General features: G+C 37.7%; 3 protein-coding genes across 3 annotated transcripts; 2 read left to right on the top strand and 1 right to left on the bottom strand.

Moving 5' to 3' along the window:
* Nucleotides 1-6770, top strand: psmc3 (proteasome 26S subunit, ATPase 3). The gene is made up of 3 exons (XM_061744814.1): nt 1-667; nt 4237-4563; nt 6317-6770. Exons 1-3 carry the CDS (start codon nt 50-52, stop codon nt 6653-6655), a joined length of 1284 nt encoding a protein of 427 aa, XP_061600798.1. The 5' UTR covers nt 1-49; the 3' UTR covers nt 6656-6770.
* Nucleotides 6771-9154: 2384 nt separating this feature from the next.
* On the bottom strand, nt 9155-11614 carry psmb1 (proteasome 20S subunit beta 1). Its single transcript, XM_061710867.1, has 6 exons — nt 11419-11614; nt 11004-11111; nt 10786-10867; nt 10151-10280; nt 9802-9908; nt 9155-9711 (listed from the first exon to the last, which is right to left on the bottom strand). Exons 1-6 carry the CDS (start codon nt 11517-11519, stop codon nt 9526-9528), a joined length of 714 nt encoding a protein of 237 aa, XP_061566851.1. The 5' UTR covers nt 11520-11614; the 3' UTR covers nt 9155-9525.
* A 2688-nt stretch (nt 11615-14302) lies between these two features.
* Nucleotides 14303-20839, top strand: tbp (TATA box binding protein). Its single transcript, XM_061710866.1, has 9 exons — nt 14303-14394; nt 15856-16076; nt 17445-17610; nt 17709-17886; nt 18141-18228; nt 18452-18543; nt 18760-18927; nt 19048-19142; nt 19606-20839. The coding sequence occupies exons 2-9, from the start codon at nt 16026-16028 to the stop codon at nt 19683-19685; spliced, it is 918 nt and encodes a 305-aa protein (XP_061566850.1). The 5' UTR covers nt 14303-14394; nt 15856-16025; the 3' UTR covers nt 19686-20839.
* Nucleotides 20840-21092: the final 253 nt, after the last annotated feature.

Below are 21092 nucleotides of genomic sequence, written 5' to 3'. Positions count from 1 at the left end.
GAACAATAAACCAGAGAAGAAGAAGAACACACCGCCACACACAGCAAAGATGGCGTCGCTGAGTGACAAATCAGTTTGGGACGAGGTGGAGGATGGCATCGGCGAGGAGGTGCTGAAGATGTCCACGGAGGAGATCGTCCAGCGGACCCGGCTCCTCGACAGCGAGATCAAGATCATGAAGAGCGAGGTGCTCCGCGTCACCCACGAGCTGCAGGCCATGAAGGATAAAATCAAAGAAAACACGGAGAAGATCAAGGTGAACAAAACCCTGCCCTACCTGGTCTCCAACGTGATCGAGCTGCTGGACGTGGACCCCAACGACCAGGAGGAGGACGGGGCCAACGTGGACCTGGACTCCCAGAGGAAGGGGAAGTGCGCCGTCATCAAGACCTCCACCCGCCAGACCTACTTCCTCCCGGTGATCGGGCTGGTGGACGCGGAGAAGCTGAAGCCCGGGGACCTGGTGGGGGTGAACAAGGACTCCTACCTGATCCTGGAGACCCTGCCCACCGAGTACGACTCCAGGGTGAAGGCCATGGAGGTGGATGAACGACCCACAGAGCAGTACAGCGACATCGGCGGCCTGGACAAGCAGATCCAGGAGCTGGTGGAGGCGATAGTGCTGCCCATGAACCACAAGGAGAAGTTCGAGAACCTGGGCATCCAGGTAGGCTGGCCACCCGTCCCTTGAAATACGGAATTGTTACGGAATTAAAAGTTGCATTCCGTATTGAACCAATACAGACACATATTATGCTCTTATTTATTGATATCATAATATACAGGTGAAGGTTTGAATTTGAAAAAATTGAATATATTGCAAAACTTCATTAGTAGTAAATTCAACTTAAGGTGAAACAAATATTATTTCCCACTACATTCAAAGTGAGATATTTCAAGCCTTTATTTGTTATAACTTTGGTGATTATGGCTCACAGTTTATGAAAACCCCAAATAAGAATGGCAATATTTTATGAAATCAATAAAGAATTAAATCATCAAAATGATAACAAACAAAGGTATAACATATCTTGCTTTGCATGTAATGAGACTATGTAATGTATTAGTTTCACCTTTTAAGTTGAATTATTGAAATAAATGAACTTACACCATATTCTAATTTCCCAACCTTCACCTGTAACTATATTCTACATCTTGGCTGATGTGGACATACATAACATAGGAGGATATTTCAGTTGCTAGTATGGTTGGCTGTCTGTACAGTCATGCAAGTTCAATGCTATTAAAGCAGTTTAAACTTTAAATCAAAGCATTTTGTTTTTTCCATATAAAATAAATAGATTTCTAAGCAGTTTAGAAGTTTGGGTAATGTCCCTTTTTTTTATGGTGCCTGTGTTGACGAAATCAGGTTGTCCCTTATTTCTATTTCTGAAAGGTGGCAACCCTACATCCAGGTGATGATTTAGCGCAACCAATTAAGAATTTTTTATTTAACCTTTATTTAACCAGGAATAATCAGTTACACATTGATTGATTGAAGAATTTATTAGAAGAATTGCATAGGATCAGGTACAGTTTCATGACAGTACAGATTCGCTGATACAAAGTCAACTAAAAGGCATTATTCCAAGAAAGCATTACACTTGTTTACATTGGAGACCTTTTTTAAACTCATATAACATTGAATGACATACAGGTAAGAAGCAGTACTTTGTTGGGAAGATTGTAAAAAAAACAAAAGGGGGAAATTACTGTTATTTTGCACCGAGAGAGACTAAAAGGTGATGAGACAAATAGAATAAGCTAGGTAATACAAAACAAAACAAGAAACAATATGTTACCGAGTGGATTGTAAACGGCTACTTGTCAGTAAGAAAATACCCTTTAATGACAGACGGAAGGCAGGCTTGCAAAAAAAAGTAAAGTTTTAATGTGGTTCCAGGCCTGGACAACTTAGATTTTTCAACAAAAACCAAGCAACTCAAAAAAACAGAAATCATAATTAAGCAGAGGTGTTGGCATCAACCTCTCCCCATGGCAGCCCCCTCTGTACTGAACCATTTCCTTTATATTTGCTCCTGTCTCCACCCCTGGCAAAGCAGTCAGCAAATCACAACATTTGACACAAGGTGCTCCCCATAAAGCAATCAGAGCTCTCAGGCAATCATGGCCGCTCCCAAATTACTGCATCTGCATGGATAGACACAAGTACAGTAGTTAAATCACATGTCACAGCAGAATGTGCACCTTCTGTAGGACTGAAATCAAACTCCTAATACTTGCTCATGAAAACAATAATATAAGCTACTCTGACAGAGTCTGCTCTGTCACACAATAATCAGAAGGAACAGCGGGATGTGCAGTAGAGGCTTTGATTATTCCCAGTTACGAGTAGCAGCCTCCTGTAGGTGGCTTTTTAGGGCAGACTTGAAGGAGATTAGGGATTTGCTCTCTTTTATGGCTGTCAGTAAGGAATTCCACATGTTGGTAGAATAGGATGCAAACGAATTTGAACCTTTCTTGGAGTTAACCCTGGGCTGAAAGTGATTTGTGGAGCTGCCTCTAGTGTTATGGTGGTGAACATCTTTTACATTTTGAAAGTATTTAGACAAGTACAAGGGTATTTTGGAGGTGTAATGTATCTTGTACACCAAAATCAATGCAAGAAACTGTACTCTGTCGGCTACCAGGAGCCATCCCACGCTGAACAACATTGAACAACATCAACAAAACAGACCTAAAAAACAGCTAAAACAGTTTGGCAATCACATCACTACAGTATAATCACTCAATGTTCGATAAAAGAACATGTGCATTCAGTAGTCAGACAGACCTTGATCCTAGCTTTAAAATCTACCAAACTTGGGAGATGATCCAATTTAAGATGACTCTGTAATTTATACCAGGACGAGGGTGCAAATGCTTTGAAGGCCCTTTCCCCAAAAACAGTCCACGTACGAGGAATAGTATACATTATCATCTATCGTGCCTGAGACTACAGCTTTTGGTGTTGACTTTAGGAACCAAGAGAGAACACAAATAAGGGGGCAAGTCACACAAGATGGCTTTATAAAGAAAACAAAGCAGTGTTCCCATCTACGATTGTACAAAGAAGACCAGCCAACACTCATAAAGACTACAGTGATGAGTACGAAAACCTAAATCTGTTACAAATCTTAATGCTGCATGATACACCGAATCCAGCATTTTCAGGGAGGAGAGATTTGCATGCATGTATAAGATGTCACCGTAGTCAAGTATTGATACAAAAGTTGCCTGAATCAGTCTTTTTCTAACATTAAAGGAAAAACAACTTTTGTTTCTATAATAGAAACCAAGTTTAACCCTGAGTTTCTTTGTAAGACACTCGATATGGTATTTAAAAGACAGATTTTCATCCAAATAAAATCCCAGGTATTTGTAGACTGAAACTCGTTCAATCACCTTTTCATTTTGTGTAACAATCTGACAGTCATCATTTGTCTTCCCGGATTTTATAAAGCACATTAATTTAGTTTTGTCAGAATTAAGCACAAGTCTTAATTGATTAAGATTACTCTGAATGACATTAAAAGCAGATTGTAACTTTTGTAAGGCATCTGTTAATGATGAAGCAGAACAGTACAAAATAGTGTCATCTGCATAAAAATGAAATTTTGCATCAGTCACATTTTGACACAAAACGTTTATATAAATGGTAAATAAAATAGGACCCAATATGGAATTTACTTTTGTATGCGGATGCCATTGTTATCTTGGCAGAGAGGGAGGATGAGTTACAGTCCCTGTTAGACATTGTGGATAGCTGGTGTCGGAAATGGAGATTGTTAATTAATCAAGGAAAAACCCAAGTTATACATTTTAGAAAACTTGGAGTAAGTAGAAGCACTTTTAATTTTAATGTTGGAGTTGAACCTTTATGTTATACAAATATTTACAAATATCTTGGCTTCACCCTGGATGAACATTTAAAGTTCAAAGAAGGTATTAATATACTCGCTGATACGGCAGGCAGAGCGTTAGGTTCTATTGTAAGTAAAATGAAGAATTGTAAACATCTGGCATAAACCGAAACTTAGAACTTACCGGTTGATGAAGAGTATTTATTGTCCTGATCTGTAATGTATAAGTGGATATTATAATTTTGTGTTTTTGTTTGTACGCAGTTGTTTGTTTGCTGGCGTGGGGTATCTGTGTCTTGTAAGCCCTTATAGGCTGGGCACCTTAAAGGTGTATGACACATAAATAAACCATTCATTCATTCATTCATTCCAGCCGCCCAAAGGGGTGCTGATGTACGGCCCGCCCGGCACCGGGAAGACCCTGCTGGCCCGAGCCTGCGCCGCCCAGACCAAGGCCACCTTCCTGAAGCTGGCGGGGCCGCAGCTGGTGCAGATGTTCATCGGAGACGGAGCCAAGCTGGTGAGAGACGCCTTCGCCCTGGCCAAGGAGAAAGCCCCGTCCATCATCTTCATCGACGAGCTGGACGCCATCGGAACCAAGAGGTTCGACAGCGAGAAGGCGGGAGACCGAGAGGTGCAGAGGACCATGCTGGAGCTGCTCAACCAGCTGGACGGCTTTCAGCCCAACATGCAGGTCAAGGTAAGCATGCACCAGTTTCTACTCTTTATAAACGATAGTATATACTGCAAGGCAAGTTTATTTATATAGCACAATTCAACACAAGGTAATTCAAAGTGCTTTAGAGGTGTCAAAAGTATTCACATTCATTACTCAGGTAGAAGTATAGATACTAGAGTTTAAAAATACTCCTGTAGAAGTTGAAGTATCAACTCAAGTTTTTTATTCAAGTAAAAGTATAAAAGTACTGGTTTCAAAACTACTTAAAGTATAAAAGTAAAAGTAATGTAATCAAAATGCCTCTGTCCTTCACAGGATAAGTAAAATGGATCACTGCAAAAACTCAAAATCTTAACAAGAATATTTGTCTTATTTGTAGTTAAAATGTCTCATTTTAGTAAAAAAAATCTCATTACCGTACACTTAAAACAAGACTCATCACTGGAAAAAACAACAATTTTCACGTTTCAAGAAAATTGAAGAAGATTTTTTTTTGCTTGTAATGAGAAGATAAATCTTGTCCCACTGGCAGATTTTCCTACTTATTTCAAGTTAAAATTTACTTGAAACAGGTGAAAATTGTCAAATAAGTTATTTTTCTGGTGATGACTCTAAATGTTGAAATAGCAGTAAAACCACATTCATTGATTAAATGACATAAGGGATGGAAAGGGGGGATGATTTTGACCATTTTTATTTCAGGGGGGATGCCAATCTCCCTCATCCCCCCTCACCTCAAGTACTGTATATACTGCAAGGCAAGTTTATTTATATAGCACAATTCAACACCAGGTAATTCAAAGTGCTTTACATCAACAAGTAAAGCAAGTAAGTATTTAATTTAAGAGTACGCTTCAGTAAACAGTAATGTTTTTAGTCCTGATTTAAAGGAGCTGACAGTTGGAGCAGACCTCAGGTCTACAGGAAGTTTGTTCCACCGGTGAGGAGCAGAATAACTGAACGCTGCCTCACCTTGCTTGGTTCTGGTTCTTGGGAACCACAACAAACCAGATCCAGATGAACCTCAGGGGTCTGGGAGCTTCATAGGAACTAACAGATCCAGCATGTATTTTGGTCCAAGACCATTCAGGTCTTTGTAGACCAGCAGTAAGATTTTAAACTCTATCCTTTGACTCACTGGAAGCCAGTGTAGTGATTTCATGACCGGTGTAATATGGTCCAGTTTCCTGGTGTTTGTAAGGACTGCAGTCAAATTCTACACAATGCAAAGAGAATTTGAAATTTTGTGACTAAACATCTTTCACCATGAACACTGTAATTAAATCACTTAAGACTAATTGGGAGTGAAAAATGGCTTCAGATTGTGAGGGAACATAAAGATTGGACTCTGAAGCAATGAAAGTTATCTTGTCCAATTTGGAGACACACTTAAGTGTTGTTGCATCAGGGAAAACAGTAGAGTAATACAGAAAAGGTTTAGAGAAATGTAATCCTTTAATTTAAATGTATTATAAATGTGTTATAAACGTAAACATGTGTACTTGTATCAGCATTTCTAACATTAAAAACACAGACGGTATAAAAGAGCATTTCCATATACACAATGCAAAGAGAACTTGAGGTACTGTGACTGTGATCTTTCACCATAAACACTGTAATGAAACCACTTGTAAGCCAGACTTATTGGGAGTGAAAAAAGGCTTCAGTTTGTTGGGGAGCATAAACATTGGAAGTTATCTCGTTCCAGAGTAATTTTGCTTTACAGTAAGATGGCCCTTGATTTAACCAGCGTCTTATTGTTCATCATTTTTAGGTGATTGCTGCCACCAACAGAGTAGACATCTTGGACCCTGCTCTGCTTCGTTCTGGTCGTCTGGACAGGAAGATCGAGTTCCCCATGCCCAACGAAGAGGCCAGAGCACGCATAATGCAGATTCACTCCCGTAAGATGAACGTCAGCCCTGACGTCAACTATGAGGAGCTGGCCCGCTGCACAGACGACTTCAACGGCGCCCAGTGTAAAGCCGTCTGCGTGGAGGCCGGTATGATCGCCCTGCGCCGCGGGGCTACAGAGCTCAACCATGAGGATTACATGGAGGGAATCCTGGAGGTCCAAGCCAAGAAGAAGGCTAACCTTCAGTACTATGCCTAAGGACACTGACTGTGTCCATGTTTGTGTGAGCGTGTCTTTGATTATTACAGCAGTTGTTGAGTAAACACTTGTTACTAAAACTGATCTTGGGTTAATAAAGTGAATAAAAGTAAAAGCTGTGTTGTGTTTTGTCCAACTAAGAATACACTCGGGTTTTGAATGCTGCAGAATAAACCCATTTCTGCTCTGTTTTTTTCCCCTTTTAAATTAACTTATTTGTAAGTGGAACATCTACTCAAATACATCAGTGCCCTCACTTTATTTTCTTCTTTTACTCAAATCTCACGAATGTGTTGATATTCATACACAGTACATAATACAGTTAGTGTGATCACTTATAATCTTTTCAATTCCTAGTATGGATCCATGCGATTTACAATAATACTAATAAGAGCAACACTTTTCCAACAAGTCAAAAACCTTGGGGAAGATATTATTCCTTATTGAGAAGACAATGTTCAAAATAATGGGAAATTATACGTGACAAAATGTCCAATGTAATATGGTCATCACCTCTCGTGAATGTGTATATTAAATATCCAACAAAATTAAATGGTTTGGACATTTTCTCAAACTATTTCTTTAATGTGAGCAAAGAATCAAGTTTCAACTACAGGACAGAATGAAGGTGCTAACTCTTTGTAGCATTTTACTCTTTTTCCCTCCAGCTTTAGTGACTTCCTCAGGTCCTGACCTGACTAGACTGTTTTGTTCCCATAGACCTCCCTGAGCTGATCTCAGTCGTCAATAAAGCTAAATCATCCACATGCCCACTTGACTGATCAAAAATGTTTTCTCTTGTTGGTACAGTACACCAATATTGGATCCGATCAACCAATCCCTGAAATCAGGATATATGCCGCAGGTTTATAAAGTTGCGATTAAATAAACTTTTATTCCCTTTTGACCCAGACATTCTAGCAAATTATAGACAATTTTCCAACCTTTCATTTATATCTAATATTCTGGGAAATCAAATGTGGTTGGAACCCAGTTATTTGATCACCTGTATAGAAATCTATTCAAATCTATTTGAAGTTTTTCAGAAACCTTGCTGATTAGTGGCCTCACATTCTTATGGGCTCAGATAATGGATTAGTGATGGAGTTTTTTGAGCATCTGACATTTTGCCCTGAACATCTAAAATGTAAAATTATTCACTTTGTAAAACCAATCCGTTTTTAAAATTCTTAAACATGAAGGCAGGATACTGGAGATAGTTCAATAAAAGAAATGGACAAATCTTTTATTTGATTTCATTCTGTGATCATTTGATTAACTGCTCTATCAGCTAGTGATGTTTGCACAGTGACCATGACAATGTAGTAGATACATTAAAATATGGATTTAATAAATGGGGTATAAAGCTACCAGAAATAATGTGTTCTACGGAGTTAGGTATTGTAATACAGGAAAACTGCTTATCTAAAAAATAAAAAAGGCACACTAGCTGGAAAAGTAATACTAATTATAAATCTACTTTGTAGAATACCTCCTGAAAGCAGGATTTGTCACTTACCTATAAGTAATCAGAGATTACACCATATACCTGTATTTTCAGTCCCAAAATGTACTGTTTAGTTTAATCCCCATGCTACTTTGCAGTTTAAACTTAACCTTTTTTCTGGTTATGTTGAACCTGATCCTGTGAGTATTCCAGAAAGCAGGTTTTATTACTAACCTGGAGTAAAGTCAGAGTAAGCTGTAAGCCTGCATTTTTGATTGTAAAAAGCAACGGACCTAAAAATACCCTCTGAACTTTACCTGAGTATTTCAAGTTCACATATACCAATGCTGGGGTTTTGTCTTTGTCCCAAAATAGCATTCCCTCCTCGGGATCAACAAAAAAATTATACCAAAGGGACAAATAATGTGTGTGCTTTACACCATGAGAAGGTAATGGTGCGAGACCCCATCCAGGTGACCAGGTAGATTAGGTTAATTCCCTCACCTATTTTATCTGCTGACTTCTTCATACTATACACTTCACTGAACAGGAAAGAAGGTCATGTACTTTTCCACAACGGGCCCATAGAAATATAATACTGAAAAGACAGGCTCCAACAAGACACTTGAAAGTGAGGTGTCACATTTATATCACTGTATGACATCAGCACTTTCCAGTAGCTTCTTGCTCATTTATCAGTGACATTTCCAAAAGAAATGTTAGATAAAATAAAAAATATTTCAAAAGAACAAGTTCTGCAACACTGCAAAATCTATGGTTGAGATTAGACTCAGTTGCTTGGCCAGGTTTAGATGTTGAACCCTAATTTTTTTGAAAACAATACAAAATCATAAAGCCCTGATTTGTGCACAGCTATAACATAATAGATGTTTGGTCAAAGTCAGACCAGTCAACACTGAATAGTATGAATGCCTTCCATCTAACAAGTGCAATACTTTATTTATTCTGTTGACATGTGTAAGTCTTTAGTTGTATTTGTCTGACAGAAATACGGGCCATGGTGCAGACACAAGCACTGAAGCAAGAGAAGATTCTTGAATTCTTTACATTTATTAAGAATGTAAAAAGAATAGCAGAGCATATATGTCCAAACATAATGAAATATCCAAACAGAGGCAGGGTCTAGGCGAGGGTGGTTTCTCAGAACAGGAGTGCTGACCTTGGATGAGACTGTTGGACCATATAAACACGGATGTGATGACAGTAGAAATGAAATAAAGGAATAATTGAAAAACATATCTACTGAATTAGAGCCAAACTTAAGAGGATCTTTAATCAACCACTGGATCAACACTCCTGTGTTAAGAAACCTAATAGTAATGGTCACAAATCAGCAGAATGAATGTGAAAGAAACAGCCCAAAGAAGAAACTGGTGGCAGGCAGAGATACACGCTTTCCACCTTAGTCCTTCCTCAGTGGTACAGTCTGCTCGTTAATGCCCTCCTTTGTGACGACACAGACCCGAAGGGCATCTCCGGTGTAGACATCTCTCTCTGCAGCAGAGATGAAGACATCTTTGACCAGCTGAACTGCCTTGTCCTGAGTGAGGGGAACATGTTGCACACCCTCCATGTTCTTGAAACCAATCTGTGGTAAAAAGACATGTTAGGAAAAGTAAGACTGTATCTAAGGAGAGAAACACAAGCGTATCAATGTGTCTGCAGTGTAAAGTTCTACCTGGTTGTCTAGCAATGGCTGTAGCATGGCACTGGCTGATCCTCCAGCCTTGTATGTGTCTCTCTGGTAGGAGCCCACTGGGTCAAAGCTGTACACTGCTCCCTTACCTGTTGCACATATTCAATATTACATACGTTGCAAAAATGCCTTTCCTGCCATCAAAATTCAAGCTGTCAGTTAAGGCAAGGCTACAAATGAGCCGTTGGTCCAGAAGTTTTAAATCAGCACAAATGTGTCCCTAACACATTATATCACTTTCATGTGAAGGATTATATGATGGCTTAATAATGACACAAAACAATGACAAAAAGACTAATAAAATGACACACTGAAATGTAGCAGTACTCACCCTCTTCATCCAGACCCCCAATGATGTTGTAGACATAATAAGGAAAGAATCTCCTGCCGTACAGGATGGTGGAGAGCATGGCTGCAATGGCCCCACTGGTCATCATCTTGTTGTTTGAGTGTTTGTACATCTGAGAGAAAAATGGAGAGTGTTGTAATAAGAGTAGCTGGTAAAGATCATATCCGTATTAGGGTTAGGGGTGCTGCACAATATGTTACAGCATCTGCACTGTTATGTCTCATTGAAAAGTATGCAATATTCCATGCAGCCTTCATGTGTACATAGAGGACCAAGAATTGTACAAAGAAAGAAATGAAGACATTACATAAAGAAACAAAAAAATAAATCTGCAGTCATTTTTCAATTCTTTGTTGCAACTTATTTAACTTATTGTTGTAATTACGTCTGTTCTCATATTACAGTGTATTACAAACAAAAATAAAACTGCAATATCCATTTTTGTCTTCCAATATCTTGCAACCAAAGTATGTTTTGTGAATGAAGTGTAGATGCGTGATGCCACTGGACAAAGGTAGAAAGCTTGGGCGAAGAAAACAAGTTCATACAAAACAACAACAAAAAAAACAACCCATAATTTATGAAATCAAAAGCCAAATAAAATCACACTAGCTGACCTTTAGTCTGGCATCAATTATCTTTGTCAGAGTCAGGCAGTCGCCATGGAAACCACTGCATCCGATTACAGTAGTGTCTGTCCTGTAAGGGTCAGAAGAAGCACAAAGAACAGTAAGTCAGGTAAACACATTTAAAATAGAGAGAGAGTTTTGGAGGTGTCGCACCGGCTTATGTGCCAACTTCCACTAAACCCACAGAGAAGTGACTCTGTACTTACAGCTTGTAGCATTTTGGAGAATCCCGGCTGTGGATGGAGTAGCCTTCACTCAACCTGGTGTCTGAGGCTACGATGGCAAAATCTTCCCCAGCAACTGCTAGCACAGTTCTGAGAAAAATAAGACAGGCTAGTTAAAGGATTCCCTGTTTTCCTGACACACCACATGAACAAAAGCGAGCGGAAGCCGCCGAAAACGAAACTATGACATTAACTTCTCCACAATCTAGGTCTAAGATATTAAGCTTAACGCTGATATAATCAACTTTACGTGATTCAAAATAAATCAAAATGGTATATAAAGCATTTTCTCAGCCCCAATAATGTTTTTTTTTTAGATATTTAGCTGGTCTAATTGAATTGAGCGTGAGCGTTAGCACGCTGCTAAGCTAACTGGACCACAGACATTCAGACTAACCCTCCGTTGAACGCGTAAGGTGAGAACCGGTGCTCGACCGGGCCGGTGTAATGGTAATCCTTCATCCTGCCAGGATCTCCGAAAGTCTGTGCTGAAATCATGTTTGATCCGGAAAGCTGTGTGATGTGTAACTTGTGAGGTAAACTCGCTGTATCACCGCAATATGGCAGCCTCTTCCTCTCCGATCACTGCACTGGTGTCCAGGCGCCCTGTGTCCGACAGCGCCCCCTACAGAGTATTTGGTGTAACGGCAGCAACGATTAATGGTTCTGCGAACCCTAACTAGAGGGTTTTTTTTGTTTTTTTTTTTTAACACAATTTATAAACAAGAGTACTGCTAGTAGAGGAAATTTGAGTGGACCAAAGTTTGGTCGTTACCACAAAGATTCTTTCTAACAAATAAAGTCAAAGAGATCTCTTTTAAATTGATACACCAATTCTACCCTGCAAAACAATATTTATCAAAATTTAAGAATGATATAGATTTTAATTGTTCTTTTTGCCAAAGGCATCCTGAAACATATTCTCACTTATTCTGGTCATGTGAATTCACTTATAAATTCTGGAGGGACTTCCAGAAGTATATTGCTGATTCTGTCTTTTCTGATTTTCTGATTTATTATAAGAACGTTATTTTTGGTTTTCATAATTTTAATCACAAAGATAGTGACGCTTTTCTTTTTTATAAATCTGTCTTTATTTTTAGCAAAGTTTCACATACATAAGTGCAAATTCATCCACAGAAAGCCTGAACTTTTTATACTCAAAAAAGAACAATATATGAGGACGAATCGTCGACGAGTAGATCGTTCTGGACGATCTACTCATCGAAAAACACACAGGCACAAAAGACCATCGGCATCTTTAAATCGCTGAATTTGTTAACATGAAACTTACTCTTGCATGTTATGCTGTTTTTATTTTTATTAATTTATCTTTTTAATTTACATTCAACTGTCTTGTCCTTTATATATATTTTTTTGTTTATTTCTTTTCAATTTAGTGTTGGAGTCTATCTGTATTTGTATTTTGCCTTTGTTCTTAATCTTTCATTGTGTTTCAAGATTTAAATAAATAAAAAATAATAAAAAATGATGCCTCCGATATTGTTCAACAACGTCATCTTTATTTTTCGGTCTAGCAATGGGTGCAGAGCCGCTGAACAATCTGACTCTGACAACCCCCTGTCTCCAGTTTTGTACAACAGCGTAACTCTAGCTATTTTAATGCCATTGGGGAATTGACCAGTTTGCAACGATAAGTTAAAAATATGCGTTAGAGGTTTGGATATCCCATCAACAACCTTTTTTTACTATTTTCATGTCTATTTCATTATAATCAGTTGATGTTTTGTTTTTGCATTTATTCACAATATCTATAATCTCCTTTTCCTCCACAGTTCTCACACTTATCACTGTCCCTTTTTCCCATAACATACAAAGTGCCATTTAATCCTGTGTGATCCAGTCTGAGTCTTGTTATGACTATTTCCTCCCTCCTGTTCCTTTCTGTATAATTCTTTGTTATGATAGACTTTTGTATTTTCTGATATCCCTGTCCTTTCTGATCCTCCTCCCACCTTTTCTGCCATATTTCCATTCCTTTCTTCTTTATTACTGATTTACCTTCTCCTTTTCCTAGTGGAACTGGTATTTTTATTTCCTTTTGCAATGCCATTTTTGCTAATTTATCAGCACCCTCATTCTTTGTTACTCCCTCATGTGCTGGTACCCAACAGAACTGTACATCTATGCCACATCGGTGTATTCTTAATGAACTATGATAAATATCTATGAGTAAGTCTTCTCTGCAAGTTTTTTTTTCCAAACCTCTTTATTGATTTTACAAAAAAAACATACATTCCAGAAGATCCAAAAAGATCCAAAAGTAAAGAAAACTGTGTTTCCGTGAAAGGTGTCAAATTGTGGAAATGCTGTGATAAGGATTTAAGAATGTGTACCTCAATTTATGTTTTCAAAAAAATGTTTAAATATAAAACGATAAACAGTTATAAAGAAATCTGTTATAGCCTATTATAGATTAACATGAAAATAGCACCACTATATACCCCTTTTTGCATTTTTGGTATTACTATTTCTATATAATATAATGCAAGGACAATTTCTCTTTGTTTTCTTTTTATATAATTCTTTTCTTATTTGTGTATTATCATCCACCGGATGTCATATTGTGTGAATGATATACACTGCACAGGATAGGCTATAATAAGCCCTTGGCTTCAGCCTACTCCTTTTTCAGACATTTCTATTTACCTTTTATTTTATTTGTGTAATGAACATGTAAATGTTTCAATGTATTCTGTCCGAAATAAACCATTCATTCATTCATTCAACATTTGCATGAAAGAACACTGAGCGACCAAGGAGTAAAACAAAAAAAAGAAAGAGCGAAAAAGAAAGAAAAGGAATAAACAATAAAATAAAAAAAGGAGGAGGAATTATGAATTAGGGTACAAAGATACTTAAACTGAAAATGCTGGGCTTTTTGAATCATGCAAGATTTTAAATATTTTTTGTACTGAATTATTTTGTTTAGATATGCAATAAAGATTGGATTAATTTTCAAAAAGCGACATTTATGAATAAAGAATTTAGCCAATATAATTAAATTATTGATTCCAAAGTCTATTTTTTTGTCCTCCACTTGTAAACCAAATTTAATGCTTTCAAATGTAAGAATAGGAATGGTTTGATCATTATAGGTTATCCAGTATTGGAAAGCATCCCAAAAGGTCTTAGTTAGGTTACAAGAGAAAAAAAGATCTTCTCTGCAAGTTGTTGTTGATTGCATAAAGGCCTTTAAATCTATGGTTGATTGTATGTGTGGCGGCGTGACCTCTGACCCCGGAAGTTAAAGGCTCACCTCCCGGAAGTGGCGGACGAGGCGCAGCAGGATGGTGCAGTAGGGGGTGAAGCTGCATCAGTGTTTGGTGCTTTAACCTGCCAGAGCGTGATTGTAAGTCTGTTCACAGCTCCTCGTTTTGGTGCTGATTAAAGTCGTGGTTATTTACGACCATTTTAGCACACACGGAGGCCGTCGGGATGCTAAAATTAGCCGATATTAGCTTTATGGGCTAACTTGGGCTAACCAGTGTGTCAACGCTTCACATGTATTTGCCAATATGTGCTGCTGGAGAGATTTATCACTTTATCACTCTCAGATAAAACCCTGAAGTATCCAAGAGGACACATTTGTGTTGGAAAAGTAGTGTTGTGATACGTTTAAGCTTGTTAAATGTTACTAGGATGGGATTGGTGCGTTCGCGCCTCTTCTGGAAATGTTAGTAATTCATTCAAATACATCGATTTAAATATGTAAATATTAAATATATTAATATTAAATGTATTAATATATATTATACATCGCGCAGTTTTGACGGTGCACGATGACAGTCTGTTGTCTTGTCATAAAGTTCGCGTAAATCTCGATTCTTTCATCTTTGCATCCACTTTTGCATCTTTGCCAACCGTCCCTTGAAAAACGGAACGTATTTATAAACTAAAGTACGTCCCGTATTGAGCTGAAAAGGGACGTTTGTCCCGTATTACTGTGAGTCAAAAAATAGTCATGTTATTTTTTTCTGTTTTACTACAACTTCAGCCTACAGTCATGGCCTTTGAGGCACAAATATGTTTACATGTTTTCTACAGACTTTCTGTTTGCACTTTTGTTATTGCACTAAAAACGTGCACTATTACAGAATGGATGTTCTGCTTTCTTTCTATTGTTTTATATTAATGTATACAATTTTAAGTTAAGCAGGGTGGGTTTCTGTTTAAGAAAGATACTTATTTTATTGAGTTCATTTTGTTATTTTGCATTAAAGTGAATTGCTGGATAATTTGTTTTCCATGTGTTCATGGCATTCAAAAATATGCATCTAATTCAATTCAGGTTTGAGTCAAACAGTTAAAAATCGTTTCAAGGGGCTAAAAAGTAAAGTATTTTTGAAAATATTTGTAAATTTTTTTGTAAATATTATCCTTTTTTTGTGTTTACTATTTTTTTCTCTCTTGTACATACTCTTTTTCTACTTTTTATATTGCTCTTTTTATTATTTAACTACTTATTGGTTATTTCTATTTTATATTTTTTGTATAAAGTGTGTGTGTGTGTGTGTGTGTGTGTTTTGGCTGCTGCACGACTGAATTTCTCCTCTGGGGGATAAATAAAGTCTTCTATTCTAAAAAAATATACCACGCCAGGAAGGGTGAAGGCAATCGGGTTGGCCAGCCCTGCCGATGAGGTGTCCCTTATTTATTTTTCAGGGAGTTGGCAACCCTATTCGCATCTCTTCTGGAAATGTTATTAATTAATTCAAATATACATCGCTCAGTTTTGACAGTGCACGATGGTCTGTTTTTTTTTTTTTTTTGTCACAAATCGTTTGTTCTTTTATCTTTGCATCCACTACAGAGCCATCAGGAGTAAGGAGTCACAAGAGGGCTGTTTCTGCAGAGTCCACTTGGTGTCTTGGTGGTATTTATCCTGGACATAAACCTTGAACGCTGCTGCGTGAAGTTTACACAAGTTGCATAACTGCGTGCTCTTGGGTGGGAGTGCTGTAAGAGTGAGGAGCTGAAGAAATGGACCAGAACAACAGTATACCACCCTTCCAAGGGCTGGCTTCCCCTCAGGTAACTTTTTTTTTGTTTTAAGTTAAGACATTTCCAAAATGAAATTCGGTTCCTTAAGGTTTTACAGGAATGGGACTCGTGTTTACTTTTGAAAATAATTTGAAACTAATAGTACCAGCACATAAATGTATTTGTTACAGACACTGGCTTTGGTAATAGGTAGGAGATTGATTAATCAGTTGGCCAATCAATTTGACCGGTTATTGGCCACTTTCTAATTATAGGTATCTGCTACTGCCAGAGAATATCGAGCTGATTTAAAAGGCAGGTGCACCTGAAGGCACTCCTGTGTTGTTAAATACGTGACTATTTAGGGAATGTTGGACCCCAGGGTGTTTCCAGTAACTTGGTGCACTACATTTGTTGTTTTTCTTTTTCTTTGGGTAAAAAAAAAACTGTCTTGCTGTAAACTTCACAATACATTTAAAATAAATAAGTTGAAAATTTAATTCTGTTTTTGTCAAATACCTGATAAAAGCAGCAAAGTGCATTTAATGTAAAAAAAACAATATTACTTATGTTTTTAGTTTTACATGTAGGCCTAATCCAAATGCTGCTTAGAAAGACCACTTTTTACAATTTAATAAATCATTATTGGTATTTTTAAACTGTTATAATGTATTGTATGGAGACAAAATAAAGTATATTGACCTAATATATATTGACCAAAAAAAAAACCTCATAAATGATAAACCAGTCTTTGGATGCCCTGATTTTTCCTAATCAAACAAAACAAACAAAAGAAAAACAAGAGGATTGGCTTCAGTATGCTAATTTCAAAGCATTTCCTGATTCAGTAGCTTGAAGATCCATTTTAAATACCAATAACATTGAGTATAAGATTTCTGTATCACATTATCATTTTCTTACGTTGTTGTAGAAGAACTCACTCCAATTCTTCATTGTGGTTTTACTGTTTATTTGGTTTATGTGGTATTTGGAGGCATTTGTTTAGGTACTGTTCTCTTTAGGGGCTGCCTCAGCATTACAGTTGTTTTTGAGGTCTGAACCTTATTATGTTGATTTTGAAACCTGACCAGTTTGACGGGTAGCAAAAAATGTTTTTCTCTAAAAGCCAATCCAGGGGTTTTACTTACACTACAGCTGATGCCTGTGTAACTTGAATTACCTGCAAAAGTTTTTAAGGGTCCACCAGGTCCTTCTAATGGTGGCTGCTTGAAAACCAAAAGTTGATCAGTAAAACTTAGGAATGCACAGATAATAATAGTAGTTATTGTCATTCATTCAGTTTTTTTGTTGGTGAAAAAACAAACTTAAAAAAAAACATTCTTTAAAATTCCTGCATAGTTACAATTTTTGTGCTTTTTTTTCCCCTTCGTTTTCTTGGGGTGATTTTTCCTTGTGCAGGGTGCCATGACCCCAGGCATGCCAATCTTCAGTCCAATGATGCCATATGGCTCGGGTCTGACGCCCCAGCCGGTTCAGAACACCAACAGTCTGTCTATACTTGAGGAGCAGCAGAGAGAACAACAAAGACAGCAGCAGCAGCAACAGGCACAGCAGGCCAACACAGGTACAACTCGCATTATTATTGATGTTGTCCCCTTAATCTCATGTGTAGTTTAGTTTTGTTTTAGTTTATTATTAAAGAACCTTTTTTGTCCACCTCAGGCCTTCCAGGAACATCAGGGCAGACTCCTCAATTGTTTCATTCCCAAACAGTACAAGGCTCAACTACCACAGCACTGCCAGGCAACACCCCACTCTACAACACTCCACTGACACCCATGACCCCCATCACACCGGCTACGCCTGCGTCAGAGAGCTCTGGCATTGTACCACAGCTACAGTATGTTTCATATCCTGTTGATAGAGTTATTGGAGTGTAAAGTCTTTTTACATTTTTATTGATTTGTAACCCCTGTCAAAAATAGCTGTTAAACTAAAGATATTTTCCTAAATTGCTATAGTTATAAATATGTCGGGACATGCAGTTATGTTGCTTTGACACAACTGAATTTATTTAATTCATTCATAAGTTTGGTTTAATTCTTCTTTTACTCAGTTCTTTTTCTCTGATTCTCTCCCACTTGTAACAATCAGAAATATAGTCTCTACTGTAAATCTGGGTTGCAAACTGGACCTGAAGACCATTGCCCTGAGAGCCAGGAACGCAGAGTACAACCCAAAGGTGAGGCCATCATCATCAGGCTTATGTGTCTGCAATATTGTTATATTCTGTTATATTGTTGTGTTCCAAAACAATATATCTCTCTAACACCTGTGGCTTATAAAAGTCACCAAATTCCCATTAAATGTATTATATATGCCTATGAAAAATAACTCTACAATTAAAGTAGAAACATTTATAGTTTTGTATAATCTCTAATAAAATTCATCCTGTCATTTCATAGCGTTTTGCTGCGGTCATCATGAGAATACGAGAGCCCAGGACCACTGCTCTCATCTTCAGCTCTGGGAAGATGGTCTGCACCGGCGCCAAGAGGTCAGACTGTTTATAATTGCTAACCTTACATGTGCACAACCTTGCTTCATTTAAAATGCCAGAATTGGTGTTTTTGCTGTCCTAGTATCCTTTCTTTTTTGCTGTGCATCTCATTAAAATGTTTTTTTTTATTACATTTCTGACTGGAATTCCTCTGAGTATTTGTTCAAATGTTTATCTTTCTTTGGTTTCCTGTTAACTCCCTGCCTTTTGTAGTGAGGAGCAATCAAGGTTAGCAGCCAGAAAATATGCACGTGTGGTGCAAAAGCTTGGTTTTCCTGCAAAATTCTTGGACTTCAAGATTCAGAACATGGTGGGCAGCTGTGATGTAAAGTTTCCCATTCGGCTGGAGGGATTGGTCCTCACACATCAGCAGTTTAGCAGGTAATACAGCCTGAAAACCAAAGCAGATGACTGAGGTTGCACCGATTGCTCAGTTTCACTATTGTGACTGGAATTAAGTGAATTAATGCTTATTTATTTACCTGTGTGTGTGTGTTGTAGCTATGAGCCGGAGCTGTTTCCAGGACTGATTTATAGAATGATCAAACCACGAATTGTCCTGTTGATCTTCGTTTCTGGGAAAGTAGTACTCACAGGTGAGACTTCAATCTACTCTATCAGATGTTCTAATGCACAGGTGTCAAACTGAATTCCAGAAGGGCCGGTGTCCTGCATGTTTTAGATGTTTCACTGCTTTAACACACCTGATTAATCATCATCACCAGCTTGTCATCAAAGTCTGGATAGTTCTGTTGATGACACAGTCACTTGTATCATGGTGCAATGAAGCAGGGAAACATCTAAAACCTACAGGGACACCGGCCCTCGAGGACTGGAGTCCGAGACCCCTGCCCTAGTGTATAAATTAACCTGGACTGACACTAGGCTTGACATTGGCACTGACACCTGTATGTTAGATAATTGAAAAAATATATTTAATGTTGACATATTTTAATTGTATATTTTTGTATTTGGAAAATTGATGAGATTCACCAAAATCAAACTGAAACGTAACTGGTGGGATTTTTTGTACTCACTGAGATCTGTTTGTCTTTTAAGGTGCCAAGGTGAGAGCGGAGATTTATGAAGCATTTGAAAACATATACCCCATCCTGAAAGGCTTTCGCAAGACAACGTAAAACATGGAGTTCCTTTTATCTCCCGAGTCTATTAATTTTTTTACTCCGATCTTTTACACATCAGTGTCTCCTTCATGTCAACCCCCACAAGTGGACTGATGTCAGGACTCTTAGAAAAGGATGGCACTTCATTTTATACCCCCCCCCCCCCCCTTTTCAATTTCTTTTTTCTTGTAAAGATTTTAAAGGTTATCTTTCTGTGTTCTGATTACACGTCGCGGTAAACCTAAAATTCTAGCGCTCATTTCAGTGTAGTCTTAGTTTCTGCATTTTCAGACTTGACTTGTCTCCATCGCACCACTGACTGTACATAAAACTGTAAGAAAATGTAAAAATTGTTGATGAGAGAACCAGTCTGACATGGACTGTTTTTGTTTTTATTTTTAAAGAGTTGTAGGTAGTTTTGTACATCACATTTTTAATAATTGTTTGCTCTGTCCCCAAGTTTTATCTACATGTGTTTAAATACATTGCCCACCCCACCCTTTTTTTTGAGTGTCCTTCACTCCTCCAATCCTGTAAAATTAATTTCCTGTTGAGTTCAGTATTACGTTAAACAGTAACTGGGTGGATGCTCTTTAATTATAAATGTATCTAAATTCTAAAGCTGTTTAATTCTCCATTGCATTTAAGTGCACAAAGCTTTCATGCTTCAACAGTTGGAGTCTGTGAAATAACTTTGTGAAATTTTGCTCAGCCAACATTTTGGACAAACTAGCACTGCAATTGCAAAGAGAATCAGGATTCTTAACAAAATCAATGAAAATGTGAAAGGAACTAGATAGCTACAATGACAAAAATATATACATTTTGTCTATTCCACAGTTTCTTCTGAGCAATTCTTTGTGCCTTCCCTGGTTGGTTGTTTTTTACTCAGGCACTTAGCTCAGTAAAATATTTAAATATGTCTAAGTTCTGGCTACTTTTTAAGTTACATTCAGAACTTCAACTTTTGAAGTTTTTGAAAGCCATTTAAAAGTTTTATCAGGCAACTGGTTTGAAGTGTTTGATCCACAGTGGACTTTGATGCACATGTTCAGTCAGGTTCACTGTCTGTGTACCACCCACATGAGAGGATGAAGCCCCTTTACTTCTAAATGTATTCAAAATTTGTTAATGTGCTGGAATGTGCATTAATAAATGTGTACATACTGGTCCTCGTTACAGTCGTCTCTTTCTCTGCAACATTTTGGAACAGTTTTTCTTCCTGAAAGAGTTTTTGCTGCCTTGTAAGTGCATCAATGTTTTGAGGAATAATGTAAAGAAAAAATTATAAGTTCAGGTCATACAATTGTAGGGACTTAAAAAAAAAAAAAAGAATTCTGAACCTCTGGCACTTAAGTGCCTTATTTCCTGCTTTACATAACACGTGACTAAAGATTGTTTTCAATTTTTTAAAACTAACTC

This window comes from Cololabis saira, chromosome 2, assembly GCF_033807715.1.
Source record: "Cololabis saira isolate AMF1-May2022 chromosome 2, fColSai1.1, whole genome shotgun sequence".
NCBI classification, from domain to species: domain Eukaryota; kingdom Metazoa; phylum Chordata; class Actinopteri; order Beloniformes; family Belonidae; genus Cololabis; species Cololabis saira.
The sequence above is the reverse complement of the archived record's forward strand: the minus strand, read 5'-3'. Positions and strand labels throughout refer to the sequence as shown.